Genomic DNA, 24,717 nt, shown 5'->3' with positions numbered 1-24,717 from the left:
TTGGCTGAGAGAGCAGTGCAGCTGTTGGCTCTGGCTGCTGTCAATCACAGCCAATGAGAGGGGGGGGGGCAGCCATGGCACTGTGTGTGAATGGACACAGAGCAGTGGCTTGGGAACAAGCCTGCTTGAGTGCCCCCATAGCAAGCTACTTGCTCTGGGGACAGGAGCGCCGAGGTGAGGAGGATCGGGGCTGCTCTGCCAAAACCACTGCACAGCAGGTGTTACATGTTTTGTTATTTATTTATTTTTAAAAAAGGCCCTTTTAATGCCACTTTAAATTTTGCAGCAAATCTACAAGCCTTCAGTTAAAAAAATAAATAGGTGAGTTCCAGCAAGACATCCTATCCAACACACAGGCGAGCACAAATTAACCACCAAATTCTTAGAACAGTTAAAGGCTTTCATTTTTGTTTTTCAAGGAAACTTGTGCTTTCCATAACTTTGTAAATATAAAGTAGCAGCTCCTTATTGTGACTCTGTCTGCCAGTACTTGAATCATGAGCCCTGGCACTCTCGCTAACCACTTGCCACCCAGGCCAATTCTGATATTTCTCTCCTACATGTAAAATCATAATTTATTTTCTAGAAAATTACATAGAACCCCCAAACATTGTTTTTTTTTTTTTTAGCAAAGACCCTAGAGAATACAATGGCGGCTGTTGCAACTTTTTATCTCACATGGTATTTGCGCAGCAAAGTTTTGTGCTTTAAAAAAAAGTTACCCATTTTTTAAATTTTTTTTTTTTTGCATTATATGAAAGATGAATTTGCGGCAAGTAACTAGATACCCAACATGGCACGCTATAAAATTGCGCACGCTCGTGGAATGGCACCAAACTTTGGTACTTAAAAATCCCAATAGGCGACGCTTTAACATTTTTTTACTGGTTACATGTTTTGAGTTAGAGGAGGTCTAGAGCTAGAATTTTTGCTCTGGAGCTAACGTTCGCGGCAATACCTCACATGTGTGGTTTGAACACCATTTTCATATGTGGGTGGAACTTGCGTATGCGCTTGCTTCTGCGTTTGTTAATTTTACTTTTTTTTTTTTTTTGACTCTTTAATCAAAACTTTTTTTTTTTTTCTTTTTTTTCTTTTACTTCTTTTATTCCTATTCCGAGGCAGTGCCGTTTGTTTGAATGCAGAGGCTGGGTGTGATGTCTTAACATTGCGCTCAGCCTCTGAACAATCATAGACTCCGGCGACCATCTGGTCCTCTGAAAATCTCTTTGGTAAACATCCGGGGTCGGCGGATCCTGTCTCTGACTCACCGATGGAAGCGGCGAGTTGGTAAAAGCATCGGCGGGAGGTCGTTCCCTCTCACCGCGTTCGTAAGAACGATCAAGCGGCGGAACAGCCGTTATGATCATTCTTGTGGTGTAGGAATCGCCACCTGAAAAGCCGATATCTGCCTGTAGCTGCAGGCATCATTCAGATATACCCGCACAAAGTTAAAGATGTCATATGACGGCCGGGAAGTGGTTAAAGGAATAGAGTAGAAGGGGACTGGCCTGGATGTAAAGAATGTGATTTATCTTGCTTATAGAAACCATTCACATTTACGTATGAGTTAGTGATTGTAACATCTCGTTTTTTTCCTATAAAAATATTAAACATTTTATACTTCCCTGCTCTGTTGCAGGGGATTTGCACAGAGCAGCCCTGATCCTCCTCTTCTCAGGTTCCTCTTCTGTAATCCTGGCCCCTCCCTCCTGTTCAGTGCCCCTGCAGCAAGCTGCTTGCTGTGGGGGCACCCAAGCCGAATCACAGCTCCCTGTGTACATTCAGACCTGGCCTTGGCCCCTCTGTCCCCAATTGTCTAGCTGACTTTGACAGCAGCGGAAGCCAATGGCGCCACTGCTGTGTCTCAGCCAACCAGGAAGGAGAATCTAGGACAGCTGAGACACTCATGGACATCGCTGGACAGAGGGACCTCAGGTAAGTGTTAGGGGGCTGCTGCACACAGAAGGCTTTTTATCTAAATACATGGAATGCATTCAGATAAAAGAAAATCTGCTTTTACGATCCCTTTAAATAAGAATTCCAGTGAAATAAGTGGGTGGAGAAGGTTAGAATCCCTGCCAGATTGTGTTTTTTTATTTTTATTTATCCCCCCCCCCCCTGGTTAAAGACGATAGGGAAAAAAAAACTCCAGCCAATTGGTAAAGGAGAACTGATGTCATTTTATCTGGGCAGACTTTAGTTTCTGAAGGTGCAGTAATGGGTGAAAATGCTGAGCGTTGTCTATTAACTCTAGGTAGACTAGACCTCAGCTAAGATACAGCCGTGTGTTGGAAGTCCCCATCCCACTCCAGAAACACAATAGACACAACTTTCTTTTGCAGTGTCCCATGGGAGGGGGGGGGGGGGCGGTTGGTTATCTAACGTCCTGTTCTAGCATGATAAGGAAGAGGAAATCTCACTGAAATTAGGGAAAATGTCCTCTTGAACTTGAAGTTCCTCTTATTGAAACATTGAAAAATTCCTCTAGTACTACAGTTTTTATTTCCCATTTTCTCCATCAATGGTCACTAATAGAGATAAAGGATAAAAGACTCGCCGGGCTCTAATTCTTCCCCCTCTATCCATAGCTAGGAAATTTAAAAATCTTAGTTTTCCATCATGGGTATCTATTATGGTGGTCATATAGTTCATGCCTAATGCTGTATTTGTTGTTTTGAATGTAATCTTGATCATTTGGTCCTTATATAAATAGCAGGACATAGAAGGTATGACTTTTCTTTCCTGCAACCGCGGGTTGCTATAGATTGATAGATACAATCGTGTCCTAAAAATACAACATGCTCGTTGTATACCAAGTCAAGTAATGGATCGACTTGGTTACGGTCAGCTTGCACATACATGGTTTGAATCTTGGCTGGTCCCTGCTGAATCAGCCAAGATTCGAATCATCTATGGTTTACTTCAAGTGGAGCTCCACCCAAAAGGGGAAGCTCCGCTTGTTTGCTTCCTCCCACTCAATCCACCCCCCTCCGCTGCCACATTTGGCCACCTTTCAGGCGCTGTGGCAAAGTCATGTGGGCCACCTGCCAGTGGGCCATTTGTAGCGCGTCTTGCGCATGTGCAGTTGGAAGCCAGCAAGCCGGCTTCACTGGCAGTTGCCCTTACAAGAAATGGCTGCGGCAGCACCCGAGAGCTGCATGAAAAGTCGGCTGGGTTGACGAGGCCGCTGGATTCCTGGACAGGTAAGTGTCCTAATATTAAATGTCAGCAGCTACAGTATATGTAGATGCTGACTCTTCATTTTTTCTGTAGGAGTCTGGAGCTCCTCCCAAAAGGAGAAGTTCTGCTTGTTCGCACCCACCCGCCATCCTTCGCACTTTTTGGAGGGAGGGTGAAGTGGGTACCTGGTTTTGACAGGTACCCGCTCCCAGTCCCTGGTAAGATCACTACATGGTAATATGCAATTTCTGGCCCCTCTTCCTTACACCCCCCTCCCCCCCTTCCTTCTGAGACAGAGGCCGGACTATTCAGAAAGTGCAGAGCAACTCGCTAGCTTGACGCATCGGCGTGGGGTCCCAGCGTCGCAGGCTCCCTGGACAGGTAAGTGCCCTTGTATTAAAAGTCAGCAGCTGTGTCAGTGTTTGTAGCTGCTGAAACTCCTACGTGTTGGAATTGGATTGTGTGTTTGTGTGTAACAGTTGTGTTCAGTTGCTTTCATTGTCGATGGACCAGACAACTACGATGACTAATATCTGATCCTGATAACTTGTTGAAGTTCCTATTTGCAGGGTAACCAGTTGACTTGGCAGTGGGGGATGAGGGATAACATGAATGATGATTACCAAACACTCAAGTTGCTGAGACACACACATGTTTTCAAACATATTGCAGCCTTGGCTCTAACAGTATTTATAGCCTGTATATATTTAAACAAATGCTTTTCCTCTTTATGTTGAACCCAGCATAGTACGTTGGCAGCATGCTTTCTTAATCAGGAGTTATGATGCATGACCAAAATACTATAGAACATAAATCTAGGCAGCTGGAGGGAAGTAAAAAAAAAAAAAAAAAATGCATGAGCTTCATACACATTTTATTGCAACTTTCCACTGAATGGTGTCTCTTCAGCATGTCATTGGTGTGCACAGAAAATAATCTGCTTCTGTAAACCAATACCAACTCCTTCTGAGCATCTTGTGCTTCTTGTGATGATGAAATGGTGGGATAATCACAAACACAGCCCAACCTTATTTCCAATGATGATGAATCTTGCACACGGTTTATGGTTGTCATATCAGATTCTTTTTATTTTTTCCTCTCCCCCTCAAGCTTTAGAAACTGACATGACAATCACATGGTCGATACCCACGCTGATGGTTTCCTATAGTTAGAAGACTGGAACGGTCAATGTCGGGTCTGATAGCAGTCACCCACCCACAGCCTTTCTGCCTGTCCTCCCACATGCCAAACAAATACTGGAAGGCTAATTGGCTCCTGTCTAAATTATCCAGAGTATATTTATGTATGAATGTGGGTTAGAGACCTTAGATTGTAGGCTCCATGAGGGCAGGGACTGATGGGAATCTAAAATACATATGTGAAGAGCTACGTAAATTGGTGGCGCTATACAAGTACCTGTCAGAAACCATGAAATCAGACCGAGACAGAAGTACAGTTAAATTACACTTGTTTAAAGTAAAAAGAACATAGTCAAGACCTAGTCAAAGTTCAGTAACTGGAACGGATAGTCAGCCAAGCCAGGAGTCAGGGATCAAAGTAGTGGAACAGCAAGCAGGATCTGGAGCCAGAAGGGATGTCAGCAAAGCCAGTCTTTAAACAGGAACGCAAGAGATGGTTTCTTGTGATGTGACCAAGGCGAAGGCAGAGCTCCTCTGGACTGGACAGCTTAAGTAGGCAGGACTGACGAGCAGGATCAACAGCTGGGTAACTGTGGAGAGATGAGAGCGGGTAAATAGCCAACAGCTGAGTGGCCAGCTCAGAAGGAAGAGCTGAGCCCAGCCCTGACAGTACCTCTAATAATCGGTACATAAAAATGAGGGCCCTGTATACAGAATCTGACCAGAGGTATAATTCCTGCTACAGCTGCAAAGCATTGATACCACTGCACGTATATACTGTCGCCCGCTGTCTTTCTGGCTTATGGGGGGGCTGGTTGAGAGGCGGTACAAAACACAGCTCAACCGCAGAGCTTTACCACCCTCAGCTGCTAGTGTAAATGATCCCTTACAGTTCCTAGAAAATTCTGTAGCTGTTCTCCGATCTCTTCGGCGATGAAGGAACCCGGAAGCGATTAGCAGTTTGTGGCTTCCAAGGCTCAGAGTTGTCATTCCCTGACTGTTGCAGCTAAGTAAGCAGATAATCGAGTGTGATCTGTGCTTGCTGAGCTGCAGGGGAGGCAGTGCCAGTCTAATAAACTACAGTATCCATAAAAAGGAACTGTCGCCTGCCCATGCAATCGGAAGCTTGTTCCCCCCCCCCCCATGGTAGCAATAAAGTTAAAGAAAAAAAATAAAGTAATAAAGTATGCCACCATTTTGTTCTACAGGGCCTCTGCTTTCCGAAAATATATAATTGTTTAGGGGTTTAGTATAATTCAAATTTTAACATGTGTGGAACAAAAATGTACAAATTCCCCCATTGGTTACCATTCCTCAGCACAAAGCATCATACAATGCTGGACGGGGTTTACATTAAGTGGTTATAATTTTTTTGTTAAATATTTAATATAGAAGGTATGAGCAAAAAGTGAAGTATTTGGTACACAAACTAAAAACATGAACACGGGGTTTGAAGGTCATTTTAACTACTTAGGCGCTCTCTCCTGAGTGCACGTTCATCAACTTCCCTGAGGAGGTGGGGGATCGTGCGCCTGCACAACAGCGCAATCCCAATGCGCTCGTGTCACCCGGACACAGCGCATCACCGATCGGCAGGAGGGCTCTGTGATTGGCCCTCCTGATCACATGTCCTATCACATCGTGTCCAATCACAGATGTCATGTGATGTAAACACAGAGCCAGTTGCTAGGCAATCGGCTCTCCTCTCCTCACACAGAAGTCGTCGCAAAGGAGAGGAGAGCGGATAGCTGCAGCCGGCTGGTGATCAGTGAGTATGAGCTGCTTTTACAGCTTTTTACTCCGATCACCAACCTAGTGTCACCACACAATGTAAGCACACACATGTCCCCAAATAATAAAAACACCTGTCCCCCCACATATGTCCCACTAATATATCCCAATGATTATCTGCACACACATGTCCGTGATCACCTGCGCACATCTGTACATGATCATTTGAGTACATCTGTCTGTGATCACACGAACCAATTATACACTTAACGGAATTTTTTTTTGCCAGAAACATGTAGCAGAATACATTTTGTCTTAAATGTATGCCAAAATTAAATTTTATTGGATATTTTTTTTTAAATAGAAAATATTATTCCGCCCCACCCCCCAATTTCTGCTCTTTTTTCGCTTATATCGCAAAAAAAAAGGATTTGTGAATAAATTCCACCAAAATAAAGCTCTATTTGTGCGAATGAAATGATAAAAATGTAATTTGGGTACAGCGTCGCATGACCGCGCAATTGTCATTGAAAGTGAGAGAGCGCTGAAAGCTGAAAATTGGTCTGGGAAGGAAGGGGGGCGAAAGTGCCCGGTAATGATGTGGTTAATGAAGTCACTGTGCTTTATAAAGAACAGCTTTTGTTCAGCTTTAAGAGGAGTAGCAAAGAGACTTAATATAATTGTATTGAATACTTTTAAAATATGTTCGGTTTGAGCTGTTCACAGATCGGTGGAATTACGAAGGAGAGGAGCTGAGTGCAAATTGTGCTCTCGATGGCTCCGTGTTCTACTTCATCTCCCACTGCGCTCCCCCCTAACATTGTACAAAACTGGATTTACTAACGAGTTCAGTGGGCTGAAAAATGGTACCTCTGCTCTTCATAGTTCATCTATTGCTTTATCTCCCGCTGTGTTTGAAGACTTAAGAATTCTCTTTAGCAGATTTTCATCAAGTACGTTCCTTATTATGTATATGACATTCAGGGGTTGGGTTTGGAGTTGGTGAAGCAAGAAAAAGAACCTCAAGTTAATCCAGTTAGGGAAGTCTTAACTGATCAAACGTGTTGTTCGTGGTAGGAAGTGTTAGACTTGGATAATAGGTGTTGAAATCTTGAGAGGCTTTTTCTCCCCCTGACCATCATGTGGTGAACACCTGTGAATGCCGTATTCCTTCACGTCTTTCCCTTCCTCCCGTCTGCTCGTTACGCCGCTCGCCCAGCGAGCTCCTTCTCATTAAAGGAGTTCATAACTGCAAGCTAGGAGAAATCACTAAGACCTCTCATCTTCATGTCCCGTCTGCGAAAATTCCTTCACTCCCTATTAAGTTCGCTGACTAGACGAATGACTCCTGCTTGACTTTGTGTCTGGAGTTGGAGAACTTGTTCTGTTCATTATCTTCTTCTTTGGTAAGAAGAGAATGTGAAAGGGGAATATATCATTTTGTACATATTGTCTTCATTATGCTTAGGGATAAAATAACCTTTACATTATGTTCTTGCTTTTTGTACATGTAACTTTTTTTTAATAACTGACTTTTATTGATCTTTAACCACTTGTGGGTCATCCTGTTGTAAAAATTATAGTGGTAAGGCTCTGTATTGGATCATGTACATGCACGGGATTCTGCATTTCTGGGTAGGGGGCGCACAAAAGACAGGCACCGCTGTCTACGGCGCATGCGCTGTAGACAGAGGCGCGCAGGCACACTGAGCATGCCGCTGCTAACCGCGATAAGCTGTTAGTGGCGGCTCCCATGCACATACGCTGGAGTGATGTCATCGCGGCTCCAGCCAATCACAGCGCCGAAGGCACGATACCCGGAAAGAAGAGGGGACTGCGGTGACGTCGCTGGCTCCTGTGTCAGGTAAGTGTCACAAGCATGCGGTGAGGTGGAAGATTCAAGAATTTGAGAAGAGTGTTTGGATCATACTACCAATTTAGGACTGTTTTGATTTATTTTTTTGCATTTGGTCACTTATCACTGAGTGTCTTTGCTTTATTATTATATTTATTTTGGTGATTTATCACATTAGCGCTACTAGTTTCAATTATTGATATTTCATCTAAGGTTTAATTACAGTTTACACACTTTTTTTTATTTAAGTAGAAGCTTCACTTATACCACTTATTTTCATTTGGCGCAGTGGAGGTAGAAAATAGAGGCCGGTTTTATAGTTCTTCATGTATAGATATATATAGAGAGAGAGAGAGATAATAATGCCCATTATGCTTTACCTTTGCAGGGAAACAGAGGAAGTAAACCCATCAGGGTTTACTTCCTCTTTAACCCATTGATTGCCCCAGATATTAACCCCCTTCCCAGCCAGTCTTTCGTACAGTGACAGTGGTATAGTATTACTGCTCACTGTATAAAAAAATTAAATACAAATTCCAGTTTATATACCATCATTTGTAGATGCCATAACTTTCATGCAAACCAATCAATATACATTTTACTGATTTTTGTTTTGTTTTGAACCAAAGACTTGTAGCAGAATGCATTTTGGCCTAAATTTATGAATATTTTTTTTTTCCAAAATGTTTAGCCGAACGTAAAAAAAATGTCAAAACTTTGTCTTTTATATAAAAAATAAATACATAAAATAAAATGCAGTGGTAATCAAATGCCATGAAAAGAGAGCTGTATTTTTATGAAAATTATATAAATTTAATTTACGTACAGTGCTGTGTAACTGAGCAATTGCTAGTTAAAACAGCACAGTGCTAAATAGCAAAAAAAAAAAAAGCCCTGGTCATGAAGGGGGTAAAACCAGGGGCGGACTAACCATTCAGCCACTCGGGCACTGCCAGAAGGCCCCGGGCCACTAGGGGGCCCCATCAGGATTGCCAGCCTCAGTAAAACCAGGGACAGTATGTAAAAATCCTCTCCAGTACCTTCTCAGCCAATAGAAACAGGTCTCTGTATACTATGTGTATACTGTGTGATTGTATACTGTGTGCGTGTTTTTGTATACTGTGTGGCCCCATAATCTCCTATTGCCCGGGGGCCCCATGAGTTGTCAGTCCGCCCCTGCGTAAAACCTTCCAGAGCTTATGTGATAAAGTTCCATAATGATAAAGAATGCCAAGTGATGTCTCAAACAGATCTTGTTACAGGATTCATTATTTCTTAAGCTAACCATACATTATACAATTTCCTTTAGATTTGCCTTCAACTATGTAGTGCAAAGGTCTGTTTTATTGAATACAAATTTGAAAGTCTTTAGGTTAGACTTCATATTATATGGTTGTGGCAAATCTAAAAAAAAATGGTGTATGTGTATGGCCAGCCTTAGGGTGGATATTCTCGGAGTCCCAGAATGGAGGGTGGCATGAACACATTGTGATTACTAGAAGACAATACACCAAAACAAGATCGATTTAGTGTGACTGGCAGGAAAGTTTGTAATACAAATTTTAGGTTAAAACTAAAACGTTATATTGTGGCTGTATAGATCTAATAAAGTATATTCTTCTGTAGCAGACTGTTAGCATTGCAAGTTATCGATTCATGCTCTTGTCTTTTGTTAATGGCTAAGGGATCCATTAAATAGAAGTGTAAAGATGGTATTGCTTGGAAATTAAAGTGAAGACATAGAAAATAGGGTCCGTGGAGAAGAAAATGTAACCACTGTTGGCAATCGATCCCACAGCTCCATTGAGTTGTAGTCAGGGTTGGAGAATTGGTCTAGATATGTGGTGGTTTCTATAAGATTCTTTGCCTTCCTCACTTTCAAGAAGTACATTGTGGAGGCAGGCAGTGAGATTTTATAGAAATGAATAGTAAAAAATAAAAAAAAAGGAAATACTGTGCAAATAGTATGAATTGAAATTGGAGTAATACTAAATGAATAGTAAATAAGCCAGGCTGGATAAAAATTGATGATTTAAAAAAAAAAAAAAAAAAATCTAATTTTTGATTTTAAATCAGCAGTTGGATTTTTATCAAATGTATTTTAATAAAATGCTTTTGGAGCAAAAAGCTAAAGATAGTTTTTTCTGTTTAAGATACATTAATACATTAATAATTTAGTTCAGGGATATGCAATTAGCGGACCTCCAGCTGTTGCAAAACTACAAGTCCCATCATGCCTCTGCCTCTTGGTGTTATGCTTGTGGCTGTCAGTCTTGCTATGCCTCATGGGACTTGTAGTTCTGCAACAGCTGGAGGTCCACTAATTGCATATGCCTGATTTAGTTTATTCAGCATGAAATGGAGCTTGGTTATGTAGCATGAAGCTGTATATTCTGCAATTTTTACATTTTTTGTAAACTTATTCAATGAATCCAAGCTGAGAGCACTTGCACTGCATTGATGCATTCACACAATTTCACGGTAACCATGAGATAACACAAAGTTCAGGAATATTCTTATATCCCATTGTTTTGCAAGTCTATGTACACTACAAATTGTATGATTGTTTAAGGAGAAATGCATCTGTACCAGGCTCTAAGTGTGAGGAGAAAGGGCAAGCAGTAAAAATGAAAGTGAAACCTTCTAAGCAACGTGTATAAACCTTGTGATCTTTCTGCACATAGCTTGAAGTGCTTTATTCCTCCCTTGAGGAGCAAAATAGCAGCAGGCCATAAAAGAAACCCAGTCTGTGAATATTTACTAACCTGACAGCTTATTATTCTAAATAGGAAACCTTCATTTTGTTCGACTATTTAAAGATTCTAATTACCAGCAAGAATAAATCCTTACATTTAAGGACCTATCATTTCAAATTTACACTTTTTTTACATGAATTAAAAAAAAATAAAAAACGAAAATGTAAAGTTAGCTCAATATATTTGTATAATGTTAAAGATGAAGTAACACAGCCAGAATCGTGATCTTTATTCTAAGCAAAAAATTGTGGTGCTCATTTTAGCCAAAATCGTGCAGCTGTAGTGTTAACACATTTTTCATGGAAATGTCTTTTTTTTTTTTATCTCCACAGATATGCTGTCAGCCCTGAGAACATTATCCTGTATGGTCAGAGTATCGGCACCGTTCCTACAGTAGACCTGGCCTCCCGCTACGAATGTGCAGCTGTCATACTGCACTCCCCTCTCATGTCTGGACTACGTGTTGCTTTTCCTGATACAAGGAAGACCTACTGTTTTGATGCCTTTCCCAGGTAAAGGGCCATTGCTTAAATTTTTTTTTTTTTTTTTTACCAGTGTTGTGTTGGCACTCCCACTGTTTCCCATGCCAACTTCCACCATTTTCATCTCTGTAAGCTGTAGTAGTTTATTCCCATTGGAGAGAGGTTTTGCTAAGGTAAAGTCTACGTTCGTTAAAGAAAAAAAAAGTAAATGCACATTTTTTGCAGCTTTCTGCCCGTACCTCCCATTCAGGCAGACAGTGAATTGTAGGAAGGGTCAATGAACTAGGAGAATGCTCATCATCACCCTCACAGTTCATTGAGAACTACAAGCTATCTATCACAATGGCAGACAGGACTTGTAGGTCATTCATTCACAGATCTGTGTAGAAAAAAGAGAGAGATAAAATATACCGCTGCACACCACATACCAAAAGCTTTGTTTTGCCCCGTGACTGCTGGGCTACCTCTGCAACTATCCAATTCCTCCAGCAATGCAGTGCTTATGTCTTTGTTGGTAAACCTATGTCTTTGGGGGTGGGAATAACTTATCCCTGTGCAAGGTTTGACTTTCTCATTGTGGTCTTTATTGGCCCGCTATGCAGCGGCAGACTTTGTTTTTTTCCCTTGATCACTTTAAGCACTTCTCATCCCGCCCATAGTCATATGACATCTGCAGAGGGGATCTCTTATCCCGGGCGAGCATCCATATGATGTCCTCCACTGCCCACCGGCATGGCGGGCGGGGGCACATCGACAAGGAGCCCGCTGTGTGTGCCCGATGGCCGTCTTGTCAGCCGGACACCCGCGATCGCTCGTGACAGAGGAGGAACCTGGATATGTGTGTAAACACACAGATCCCCGTTCTGTCAGGGGAGATGAGATCGTGTGTTCCTATATAGGAACACTGATCAGTCTCCTCCCCCAGTTAGAACACAGTCAGGGAACACATTTAACTCCTTTGATCACCCCCTATTGTTAACCTCTTCCCTGCCAGTGACATTTTTAGTAAAGTTTACTACCGCTTTAATGCCCACCTACGCAGTGGCTATGGCCTGGAATCTTCCTGCTTCACATGGAATGCAGACACTGATCTGAAGATTTGTTTTGCACTTGCTGACACCACAGGGACTCCGGCAGTACTAGTTTGGAAGTGGTTAAGGGCCTGACAGGTTTGTTACATTGTGTGCTCCTTAGAAAATATCTTTTTTCGTTTTTGTTTTGTTTTTATCAGCTGGAATGCATCTAAAAATAAACCAGTGTATTTAGATCAAACATCTAATTGATTCACTATGAACATTCATAAAAAGCATATTTTCCCTAATAGATACCAGTTCACTATTTTAATTATTTTTAGTTTCTAATTAAGGGACAATATATATACAATTTGCATAATATTCTTCACATTTTTAAGCCCCCTGGTTTTGTCAGGATTCAATTATCTGCAGTTTCAGGGACTCTATGCTACAACTGCGGGGAAACACACACACACACACACACACACACACACACACACACACACACACACTGCTGTCTAAATATTGCCTTCCCCAGAAGTCGGAAGCTGAGTTTGCCAAGGGAATGTTTCCAATTTTCACAAAATGCAAATATTGTTTAGTTGGAGCAAATAAAAAGCAGTGGAAGAAATGTCACCATTAAATAAAGAGTAACTTGGAGCAAAGATAGCCGTCTCCTGTACAGCTTAACTTATTCCTCAACAGATCCATTCCAGCCTGAAAATGATCTTCAACTGTAATTAAAATGGCATTACTCGAGATGGATATGCCATGAAAGGTTTATTTTATACCCTATGTATTGGTGACATTCCGAATGTAAAGAATTTAGGCTTTAAGGTTGTTAGCAGAAGAACACATTAACATTAACATGGTACTTTGTGTATTATCTCCATTTGCCAAAATCTTCCACTTTCAAAACCTCATGGCAGACTCCTCTGTTAATCCGTCTGATGGTTTCAGAAAAAAAAAAAAATTCCACTAAAGGCCACTGAACATACTGGATCCTTTTCTATACTTGTTTATGTGAAAGTTGTTAAATGACATTCACTGGTGAATATGTAATAGTTTAACTGGCACAGGAAAATTTTTAAGCTAAGATTGGATAATGTGCGGCAACCTCTTTACACACAGAGCTAAAGTCTTGTCCAGCAATTCCATGGAAGAAAACCGATGTGTTATTTTGCACCATTCATACCCACGTGGCAGCTGAATGCTAGGCACCAAAGTTACATGAATGTACAATAATCCTCATTTCTGTAGTGCCATTAAGAGGGCTTTCACACTGCCGTACCCATAGCGTCTGCGGTAAAACTCCATAATTTTTACCAGCGTTTTACCGCCAGAGTTGCAGCGCATTTCAGCTGATAGCAGGGCACTTTTACCCCCCCCCCCACAGCGGCCAAGAAAGGGTTAAAACTGCCCACAATATGCCGCAATAGCTGCATTTTGCCAGCGGTATTGCAGCGCTGCCCCATTGATTTCAATGGGCAGCAGCGGTGGAGGAACACACTGCTCCAAAGAAGCTGCTGCCAGGACTTTTCCTGATGTCCTGCCAGTGCACTGCTCCGGTGTGAAAGCCCTCAGGCTTTCACAGTGGAGACAATGGTGCAGCAGTTTGAGGGCGGATTGCAGGCACTATTTCTAATGCTATAGCGCCTGCAAAATGCTCTCGATGTGAAAGGGGTCTTAAAGTTGTTCTTAACTGCCAGCAGCTCTGAACGCAGCCATGGGTCATAAGGAGGAATATTCAGATAAAGCTGCTAACAGTGCCCGTGTGACCCTTTGAATGTCCAGAGCTGAAGTGATTTGACAACCATGGAGGGAGAGCTAGTCAGCATTACATTAGACTGTCTACCTTAAAGTTTAAGTCCTGGCAAAAACTAACAAACTCGATGCAGGGCCCTCTGATTCCTACTGTACTAAAATGTATTGTATTTGTACTGTCTACCCTCAAGTTGTAAAGTGCTACGTAAACTGTTGGCGCTATATGAATCCTGTATAATAATAATACCTGCTCTCTGCCACATTTTAAACCTAATCTAACCTTGTAAAGCATAGACTTACTATAGAGCTGCTGTTGTCGGCTGCCTCTCCTGCATCCGCCTCCACACTGAAGCTGCTGCTGACAGCGGATGCCCAAACTGGACCAGATCGGCTGCAGAATAGATATGCATAGTAATTTTTTGCTTTACAGGTTTAGATAGATTAGGTTTAGAATGTGGTGGAGAGCAGGTTTAGCATTAGATTTTGCCTGAACTTACACTTTAAAGGTGAAATATAACCAAATCTTTTTTGGACATACTGCACATAGTGCAGTTTGTTCCTCATTCCTGTGACCCATTTTCAGCCAACAGTGGACTAAAGTCTGTTGTTGGCTGTCACAGAGCCAGTCCAGGCTCTGAAAGGATGCATATGCTCAGGATCCATCCAGATGCCTGGACTGGCAGCTGGCTCGACCTCTCAGTAAGCTGCTGAGAAGAGACTAAGCCAGCCCATGCCGCCCCCTCCACCACCCAGCTGTTCAGTGAGTGCTGGTGGGGCAGAGCAGAAAACCAGCTTTCTGCTCACGGAGCTCTGAGAACCAAGCGATCAGCGGTGTTTGATCACTCAGGTCTCAGTCGGTGGGGGGCTGATGCTACATCCACATAGGTAAGTATGATCCTTGAAAAAACAAAACCCGAACTTCTCTTTTAATGGTCCCCATTACTGCCATGAATGTTCCCATAATTTTGACTGTGTGCAGTATAGTAGATTGTATAATGCTTACTAGGTGTAGCTGAATCCCATATTAAGATTTTCTTTGTATGTGTTAGGTTCTGCTGTTTAATGCTTTACCCTTCTTTCTTTTGTAGTATTGACAAAATAACAAAGATCACCTCTCCGGTGCTGATAATCCATGGAACGGAAGATGAAGTGATTGATTTCTCCCATGGCCTGGCAATGTACGAGCGCTGCCCCCGAGCCGTAGAGCCACTCTGGGTGGAAGGAGCAGGGCACAATGACATAGAGCTGTATGCACAATATCTAGAAAGACTAAAGCAGTTCATTTCTCATGAGCTGCCCAACTCCTGAGAGATTCCTCCAGTTTTACCTCAGTTACTGTGAATGGCAGAAGCGACAAGTCTGAGAAGACCTGTCCACTACGGTGCTGGGCTTTCTCTTTATACTGCCCAAAGACACCCTCAGTGGGGTTGACTGATGCTAATCAAGCGTCCGGTGGCACCTGTCTTTCTTTATTTTTTATTGTCCATGTGCTATCAGCTGCTGTAACTTAATCTCAGCCTTTAGAAGAGTCCGGGTGGACCTGGAACCTCTTTTTCTAGAGCACACTTTATATTCTGGAACATGTTTACACATCATCATTTTGAAGGACGCCATTTTACCACAGGTTAACCCAATCGCAATAGCTGTGGGTCAGTCGGCTATATTTTCTGGATCTGGTGTACAGCCTTACCTGATAATCTGTATCTTCTTTAACGGATGATTTCTTCATTTTTTATTTTAACTCGATCAAATCAATTGTATAATGTGGTATCTTGATGGGGCATTCTTCTGATTTGTAACTTTCCCTTTTTTTGCTGTTTTTTTTTTCCAAGAAGATATTTATCCACAATAAATTATTTCAAGTTAATATCATGTAAGAAAACAAACTGAATAGATCAATAATTTAACTCTAAGACATTCTGAATGCCACTTATGGGATGTTTGTGTAAGCAAAATGTAATGTTAAACTGTAAATGTGAAAATGTATTTCTAGAAGAATGATCGGATTTCATCTGGCTTTCTTTTTTGTGATTCTTAATTTTTTTTTTCCAAAGCTCTGTTCCTCTTTTCTCTCATGTACGTTTTTTTGTTTTTTTTTCCAACACTAGGATCTATGGTTTTGTCTTGTTCTGTCATTTATCTTTTTTCGTTCTTGGGCACAGAAAAGACTGCTCTGGTTTTTTAAAACTACTTTAAAGGGTTTTCTTAAGTTTTTATCCCTAAATTAATTTTTTGCTATTAAGTGATTTTTTTACAATACTTTCTGGGAGAAGAACATTTCTGAAGAAATTTCTATATCCCCTTTGTAATATCTTTTCCCTTTTTGACACTGGAAAAGCACAAAAAATATATATATATATGTTTAAAGGGCAACACTACATTCTCTGGTCTGTAAATTGAGTCTTTGCTGGGGGTATAAAGGCTCAGTTGGTCTTTTGGCTGCAGAGACCATAAGGGACTGATTATACAATGCCTCCTGCAATAAAGAGGATTGTAGGCCTGAAATAATAATATACTGTGAGTCTAGGAATTTGTTTTGTCAAATGAACAGAATATGCTCTGATTTGTTTCTTGTTGCTTGAGGACAGTATGTTGGAATAAAGGATGCATGGAACGGAAAAACTAGGGCTTCTGGACTCTTTATTTCGATCAACCATTAAAGTATAACTAAAGGCAAAAGTGTTTTTATATTTTGGATAGAGTGGCGAGGGATTAGAACACTTGTCCGTTTTTATTGCTGTCTGTGCCCACTTTAAAGCGGAGGTCCACCCTAAAATGGACCTTCCGCTCATCGGAATCCTCCCCCCTTCCGGCGCCACAATTGGCACCTTTCAGGGGGAGGGGGGTGCAGTTACCTGGATAATCCAGGTAACTGCACCCACTTCCGGGATAGCTGTCTGCGGAAAGGAGCGTAGATTACGCCCCTTTCCGCAAGTGCCCCGCTGCCTGCTGGGAAACACACAGATCCCAGAGGCAGCAGGGACCGTCCTTATTGCGCAGCGCAACTCGCGCATGCGCAGTAGGGAACCGGGAAATGAAGCCGAAAGGCTCCATTTCCTGATTCCCATACCCAAGATGGCAGCGGCAGCACCCGAGTAACGATCTACAGATCGGCTTCGGGTGCCGACATCGCGGGCGCGCTGGACAGGTAAGTCACTATTTTAAAAGTCAGCAGCTGCAGTATTTGTAGCTGCTGGTTTTTAAAAAAAAAAAAACGCGGAGTCCCGGTGGACTCCCGCTTTAATTTAAGGAGATTCACCCTCTCTATTTGTCCTGTTTATCAATATCGTTGAAAGTAAAAGAAAATTCCAAATTTTGGGTTTCCCCAGAAAACGAATAAAAGGGAAATCTTCCAATGCAGAAACTAGTTCTGGTGACCTGGGGGTCCCCAAAGATTTCCCTTAAATTTCAGAGACTTCCTGTTTGGCTATGAGAAGTGAAGTGAAATCTCTGCTTGGTTTTTATAACCGCCCCCCTAATGCCGGCCATACACGGTTTGAATTTCGAAAGAATTTTCTTTCGAAAATCGTATCTAAGAATTTTCATATGAATTTCGCACCATTAGTGGGCTGCAATAGCCGATTTTCGTGCAGAAATCAAATTTGAGGAATTGGACATGTTGGAGATTTTTGGAAAAATGAACAATATTCTAATCAATGATGGGAGAATCGTGCGAGAAATGTTAGAAGAAAAGAAAATTTACGGAGAGAGAAAAGAAGATTCCCGGTCACAAATTATTTTCTGTAGCAACATGAGGTGAAATTGAAGGCTTGGTTGGCCGAATTTCGAAAATCAATAGTGGTATCATCGGATCACAAAAAAAACGAACTTTCTGATTTTGAAAAGAAAATTCGTTTGAAATTTGACCATGTATGGCCTACATTACTCTATCCCAAATGGGGAGGAAAAAAGTTTTGCCTATAGTTTTAACTTTGGCCTGGCTTGACATGTATCGGGAGTAACACTATTTCCGCATCAATGAGTGGCATACACTTGATACCTTGCCTGCTGATAACCCTTACCCCCTTTTGGGTCCAATTACATTAAAGCCATATATCCCGTTTTATGTTTGTTTTTATATAGTGTACCTATATTGCTTGCCACTAGGCCAGGTGAGCGGCTGCTGTAGGAAAAGCGATGTACTCATAAGCTGCTGCCCACATCTGAGTCTAGGGTGTGCGCATGCAATGATTTATGACTGGGGCCTGCTAATTGGTTGTGTGCAATCCACAGCCCAGAGCTCTTGTGTTGGTAATCAGAGCTCGGTCGGAAGGAACTGATCTGTCAGTTTCTCATTCCTGCTCAGCGGGGATGAGAAACACAGAGATCGGTTAGAAAAAGCAGCACACTTTACACATAGGCACATATTTAAAGGGTAAGTTCACCTTTACAGAAAACTCTGTAAGGTGAACTTGCATAGGTCCCGCTGACCTGTACCACCGCAATCGCCTGTTCCAAGCCCCGGTATATCTGCGTCAAAAGCCAGGGTCTTAGAAATCCTCTGAGGCGAATGTCCAAAATGTCCCTTGTCAGGGGGACGTTTTGGAGCATTCTAATTGGTCAGCATTGACCAATCAGCAGCCACATGGCCTGTCCTGTCAGCTATGGAGCAGATATGGGATTGGGGAGGATTTCTAAGCCCTGGGCTCCTGCCGTGGATATTCTGGGGCTTTCAGCCCAGCAGGACTGGAGGGGGTGGATTTTTCTGTAAAGGTGAACTTGCACTTTAACAACCCTTGATCGCCCTCTGTTAACCCCTTGTGTTATCATTGTATTGATGTCCTTGGCAGTTGGTCAATTTCTCCCCAGCATCCTGGTCAGATTGACCGCCGCACTATTGCAGTCCTGTTAGAAGGGATTGCTGCCATTAGTATTAAAAAAAAAAAAGTCCAATATACACTTATTGGGATTGGAAGTACATTTGGCCAACTTTTTATGCAGAAATAAGCTATTAAAAAAAAAAAAAAAATGATTGCATATGTTTTATAGCAGAAAGTAAATATTTTTTATTTTTTCATTTATGTCACGCAATATAAAAGCCTGCGTGACCAATTACCACCAAAGAAAGCTCTGTTTGTGTAAAAATAATTATATAAATTGCGCTTGGGTCCAGTGTTGTATGACCACACAATTACCAGTTGAAGTAGCGCAGCCTATTGCAAAAAAAATGGCCTGGTCATGAAGGGGGTAAAATCTTCCAGAGCTGAAGTGATCAAAGTATATTTCCAGTCGGAAGACAACTAGTCTTGAAAGTGCTCTCACCCCTCCTTACACCCATTCTGACTAACCTGTTCAGGTCTACCGCAGTCCAGTTACGTGGTCTGATTCCACTGTCAGCCAGGTAACACCGACAACAGATTGGCCATAGGAGCCTATGGGTAACATCACAGCTTCCAGAATTCACAGCCATTGTTGAGCTCGCTCTCTTCTCCTCCCCTGCAGCCACTGCTGAGTAACCCAGACGATCACATGACCGAAGCAGGCTAAAAATAGTCAAGTATATACATTTTTCTGGCACGGGTTAGTCAGCCTAGGTGTTGGGATCAGGGAAAGAGAATTCTTTAACTAATTTTTCTAGCTTCATGCATTTTTTGCAGAGTTGTACAGCTATGAGTTTACTGATAATGTTTAGTTTTTTTTTTTTCCTGATTTTTAATAACACTAAAAATATCTCCCGATAAGATGACCTGCCTGTACAGTATTGTCTGTATTTGGAGAATTGAGGCGTTTGCATGCAGTGGCAGAGAGTGACGTCAAAGTACTTCTACAGAATATCATGACTCATTTTTGCATTAAAACATCAAAGTGCCCCAAATTGTTCTGAATGTGAACTGTACACATGTACTGAATTTCCCTAAAAATACTCGCTGCATAAAGGTCACCATAATCTAAGCCTGGAAATACACAGCGCATGTAACTCGTAGACATTTAGACTAACATTAAAGCGGTTTTGTACAGAAAATTGCAAGTTCATCTTATTCAAATGGCTTTGGGACATAGATGCAGTTATGACCATTGAAATAAAAGCAGTATTTACCTTTTATTTTTAATGTTTATGCCGACTTCCGGGATCTCCTCCCGTGGGAGTAGGCGTGTTTATCAGCTTCGCAATGGTCCCTGGGAACTTTTTTTAGCTATTTCCCAGGAATCAGTGGGGGACACAGTCATGCCGAAATCTCGTGAGATTTCGGAAGGAGGACGCCGGTCACGTGACGAGGGCATGTCCGAAATTGCCATTTTGAAAGTGGGCAGGCAGCTCTATCTGCCATTACCACTATAGCACATGAGGCAAGAGGAAGGAAAACAAAGAGGACACTCAATGAGCTTGTGCGAGATGGAGCGGTGGATGCTGGGAGCTCAGCATCATCGCATCCAGGAAGTAAATGCCTGTGGGCTTCAAACGCCCACAGTGAAAATGGAAACCGCCGGACTGCTTTTTTTAAAAGTTTTCCTTAGCAATGAAATAGTCACGCCGGGGGTTAAAAAGACGCCGATCGTGACTGCAAAGACACCGTAGGAATCACCCACCAGTGACACAGGTAAAAAAAATAAAACGGCAGCGGAATCCCGCTTTAAGTACATTACATGGGACCCACCAGCTTGCAATTTTTCTTTAGCTGATTGGTCAAAAAGACACAGTGCAGTGTTATACATTTTTTAAATATTATTTCTACACGTTTAAACTGAAATAATGGCCAATGGAATTTGAAACGTATTTAGGCTTTATTCTTGACATACAGATGAGATATTCTGAATAAAACTGGGTTTCATCCGTTGTTCCAACAAATGATGAGGAAAATAAAATGGGTTAAATGCCTGAATGGCAAAGCAGGAAGTGTGCACGGAAAATGAGACCCTGTAAGATTTAGTTCATTTTTATTGGCACAAGGAACTTAGCCTATTGCCATTGTTTCTCAACCTTTTTAATCAGTCAAGGCACCCATTAAAAGTTCTGCACCATCTCGAGGCATCCTTTTATAAGTGGTAAGGCTGTATTTAAGCCCATTCTCCATTTCCTGTCGACTTGCTGATGGCATTCCAGGGTTTTGGTTCAACAGGGAGGTCGTGTGACTGCAGTGGGCACCGCTTCTCCCTGCTCGGGCTACAGGTATGGGGAGGGGCAGAGCTAGGTCTTCCCGCATCTTGGTGTATCATGGACAGGGGGCCATTAGGTGATCCTCTACTCTATAGGAAGATATTGATCGTAGAGTGCTACACTTACTGTGTGTGTCTCTTGTACTCCTCTCTGGCCCTCCAGTCCTGGTGATCTCCTCCGGTCCCTGTTTGATCTGGTTTGGTTCTGATCAGCAGTAGTCGTCCTGATGCTGATCTCCTCCCAGTCTAGTTATGGTGATGATCAGCAGTACTCCCCCAGTCCTGGTTTGGGTATAAATACTATAGATAGTATAGAATGGGCGCTGAGCTCCTGTCCTGGTATGATGGCCTCATGTGGCTGGTTCTGCTGGCTGCAGGTGGGGAATCTCTGCTGGACCCTGGCACCTCAGCAGGTATTTTGCTCGGGGTTTACAGGTATCGGGTGGGGGGAATATGGGCAGGGGAGGGGCCCGCCGAATCTTGGTGTGCCATTGGGGAGTGGGCAGAGCAAGGTCCTCTCTGCATGTCTCAGGAGCAGCCTGCATCCAGCCATGTGATATCTGGGGGGCGTCTTTAAGTGCAAGGGTACTTCCCAGTACTCAGCACCTAGGCACTCCACACCCCTAGCATAGCTCAGGGTGTCACGTGCTGCATCCGTACCATCCCCATCCAAGCTCACGCCATCTACCACTTCTTGTTTGGTTGTGGTTTCAGATGCAGGAAAAAATAAAATGTCCTCACACTGTAGGTAGGTTGTTTGTTTTGGTATTAGGTAGTGAGTCATACAATTGGCCTCATACGGTCTATATCCCCCTGTTTTGGGTACTCTTACCGCAGTTCATGGCTCTAAGTATTATCTAAGCATCTTACATAAGCCTCATCTCACACATATCTGTTTATAATTCAGGTTCTGGTTGGAGTGTGTGTGTGATCAGCCAATCGGTATTCAGTTAGTGAGCTTGGCGAGTGTTATGTATTCAGTCATACATGGTTCAGGGTTCTCAGATCAACATTTCTCGTATGTTCACGTTCGAGCACACACTTCCCCACGGTGAGGGACGCTTGGGTGTTAGGCGCAGTCAGAACACGGGGCGGGTTTGGTATGGGTCATTGGAGGTTGTTGGGGGGGTTGTTTTTATAGAGCGTTACTGGGTCACAGTATCCGTGAGGTGGGTGGTGTTGCAGAAATATGGGGTTTTTATACTTTTTCAGGTCCCCAGAGCATGGCTTGTTGCTGCAGTTGTTGGTTGCTTGAGCCTCAGCATATATGGGTTTTTGGGGCAGCGCAGCTTACCACCTTGTTCCTTCTGTTGGCACGGCTTGCATCCCGCCATGTCACTGGGGAGTAGCTGGTAAGGGCACCTGTTGGTTGTACCTAGGCATCTCAGGTTGGTTGGCAGGAGTCACATAGTGCACGTCTTATCCAGACTTTCTACTCAGAGGTCACTCACTTTGTCCACTAGTCACGCGATGGTTAATCACGATGCTGATTTCCACAATCCATGCATCATTCGGGTGATAGCTTTATTCAGCTCAGATGGGTGGTGTTTATTTCACCTGACGGTTGCTAAGCTCATACATGTCATGTAATCATTTCTTCATGTATTAGACCTTACAGAGTTCTACTTCTGTGGGGACACCCATCACGTTTATGGGTGCTAACGGATTGAGATGTTCGTTATTAGACGGTTCGTGTTATGTTTTCATGCATCATGACATTTCACCAATTATGTAGTTGCCTGACATTTCTTCAGGCTTTCCTTAGGCCTGAGCTATGTTTTAATTTGCCTGCCATGCTTCAGGTTGCCTGGCCTCTGTAGTTCAGGGGGTTGACATGTTTTCAGTCCTTATAGGTTGTATTTCAGGGTTGGCCTCAGTCACACTCGCCAGTTCCTAAATGTCTTGCAGAACAATTTTATGGATCAGATGGTAGACGCACCAACTAGAAATAAAGCGTTACTGGATCTACTGATTAACAATAATACAGACCTAATCACGGTTGTGGAAATACGGGGAAATTTAGGGAACAGCGATCACAGGTCAATTTGCTTCCATAAAATTACTGAAATAGGAAAACATAAAGGGAATACAAAGATACTGAATTTCAAAAGAGCCAACTTCCCTAAACTATGAACCTTACTAGAAGGCATAAATTGGGAAAAAATCTTAGGAACAAAGAACGCGGAGGAGAGATGGGTTTGCTTTAAGAGCATATTAAATAAGGGCATTAGCCAATGCATCCCATTGGGTAATACATTAAAAAGAGCTAACAAAAGTCCTGGATGGCTTAACTCCAATGTAAAAAAAAAAAGCATATAAAAGCAAAGGAGAAGGACTTCAAAAATACAAGGTTGAAGGATCATCATCAGCATTCAGACTTTATAAAGAATAAGATATAAAGATAGAACATGAAAGACACATAGCGGAGGAGAGCAAAAAAAATCCCAAGAAATTCTTTAAGTATATAAACAGTAAAAATGAGAGGACAGACCATATTGGCCCCATAAAGAATGAGGAAGGACATCTGGTTACAAAGGATGGGGAGATGGCGAAGGTATTGAATTTATTCTTCTCCTTAGTCTTCACGAGGGAATCGGGGGGGCTTCAGTAACCAAAACTGCAGGGTTTATCCTCATGACACATCAAAGGAAGCACCTCCATGGTCAAGAGGACAGACCGGGACCAGATAGCTTGCACCCCAGGGGAACTTAGAGAATTTGGTCAAGTAATTGCCGACCATTGTTCCTAATTTTTACTGACTGGAATGGTACCAGCTGATTGGAGAAAAGCCAATGTAGCACCAATATTTAAAAAGGGCCCAAAATACATCCCTGGGAATTACAGACTAGTTAGCTTAACGTCAATAGTATGTAAACTCTTGGAGGGGATGATAAGGGACTATTTACAAGATTTTAGTAATGAGAACAGTATCATTAGCAGTAATCAGCATGGATTCATGCATAATCGTTCTTGCCAAACCAATCTACTAACCTTCTATGAGGAGGTGAGTTGCCAGCTAGATAAAGGAAGCCCTGTAGACGTGGTGTATCTGGATTTTGCAAAAGCATTTGAAACAGTTCCCCATAAACGTTTACTGTACAAAATAAGGCCCGTTGGCATGGACCATAGGGTAAGTACATTGAATGGAAACTGGCTAAAAGGACGAGTTCAGAGGGTGGTGATAAATGGGGAGTACTCGGAATGGTCAGGGGTGGGTAGTGGGGTCCCCCAGGGTTCTGTGCTGGGGCCAATCATATTTAATTTGTTCATAAACGACCTGGAGGATGGGGTAAACAGTCCATTCTCTGTATTTGCAGACAATACTAAGCTAAGCAGGGCAATAACTTCTCCGCAGGATGTGGAAACCTTGCAAAAAGATCTGAACACATTAATGGGGTGGGCAACTACATGGAAATGAGATTCAATGTAGAAAAATGTAAAATAATGCATTTGGGTGACAAAAATATGAATGCAATCTATACACTGGGGGGAGAACCTCTGGGGGAATCTAGGATGGAAAAGGACCTGGGGGTCCTAGTAGATGATAGGCTCAGTAATGACACGCAATGCCAAGCTGCTGCTAACAAAGCAAACAGAATATTGGCATGTATTAAAAAGGGGATCAACTCCAGAGATAAAATGATAATTCTCCCGCTCTACGAGACTCTGGTCCGGCCGCACCTGGAGTATGCTGTCCAG

At 42.5% G+C, this 24,717-nt stretch overlaps 1 protein-coding gene across 1 annotated transcript in view; it reads left to right on the top strand.

The window, feature by feature from the left end:
* ABHD17C (abhydrolase domain containing 17C, depalmitoylase) overlaps nt 1-16,545 on the top strand; it is a 59,804-nt gene extending 43,259 nt beyond the window's left edge. Inside the window, exons 2-3 of the mRNA XM_077472488.1 lie at nt 10,997-11,176; nt 15,012-16,545. Coding sequence (XP_077328614.1) covers nt 10,997-11,176; nt 15,012-15,231 — 400 coding nt within the window. The 3' untranslated portion in view covers nt 15,232-16,545. The remainder of the gene's footprint in view (nt 1-10,996; nt 11,177-15,011) is intronic.
* The last annotated feature ends 8,172 nt before the right edge of the window (nt 16,546-24,717 follow it).

The sequence above is a fragment of the Lithobates pipiens genome, unplaced genomic scaffold (assembly GCF_037356315.1).
Source record: "Lithobates pipiens isolate NorthernLeopardFrog02 unplaced genomic scaffold, aLitPip1_a1.2 Scaffold_8, whole genome shotgun sequence".
Taxonomy (NCBI): Eukaryota; Metazoa; Chordata; class Amphibia; order Anura; family Ranidae; genus Lithobates; species Lithobates pipiens.
This window is presented reverse-complemented; position numbering and strand designations above follow the sequence as displayed.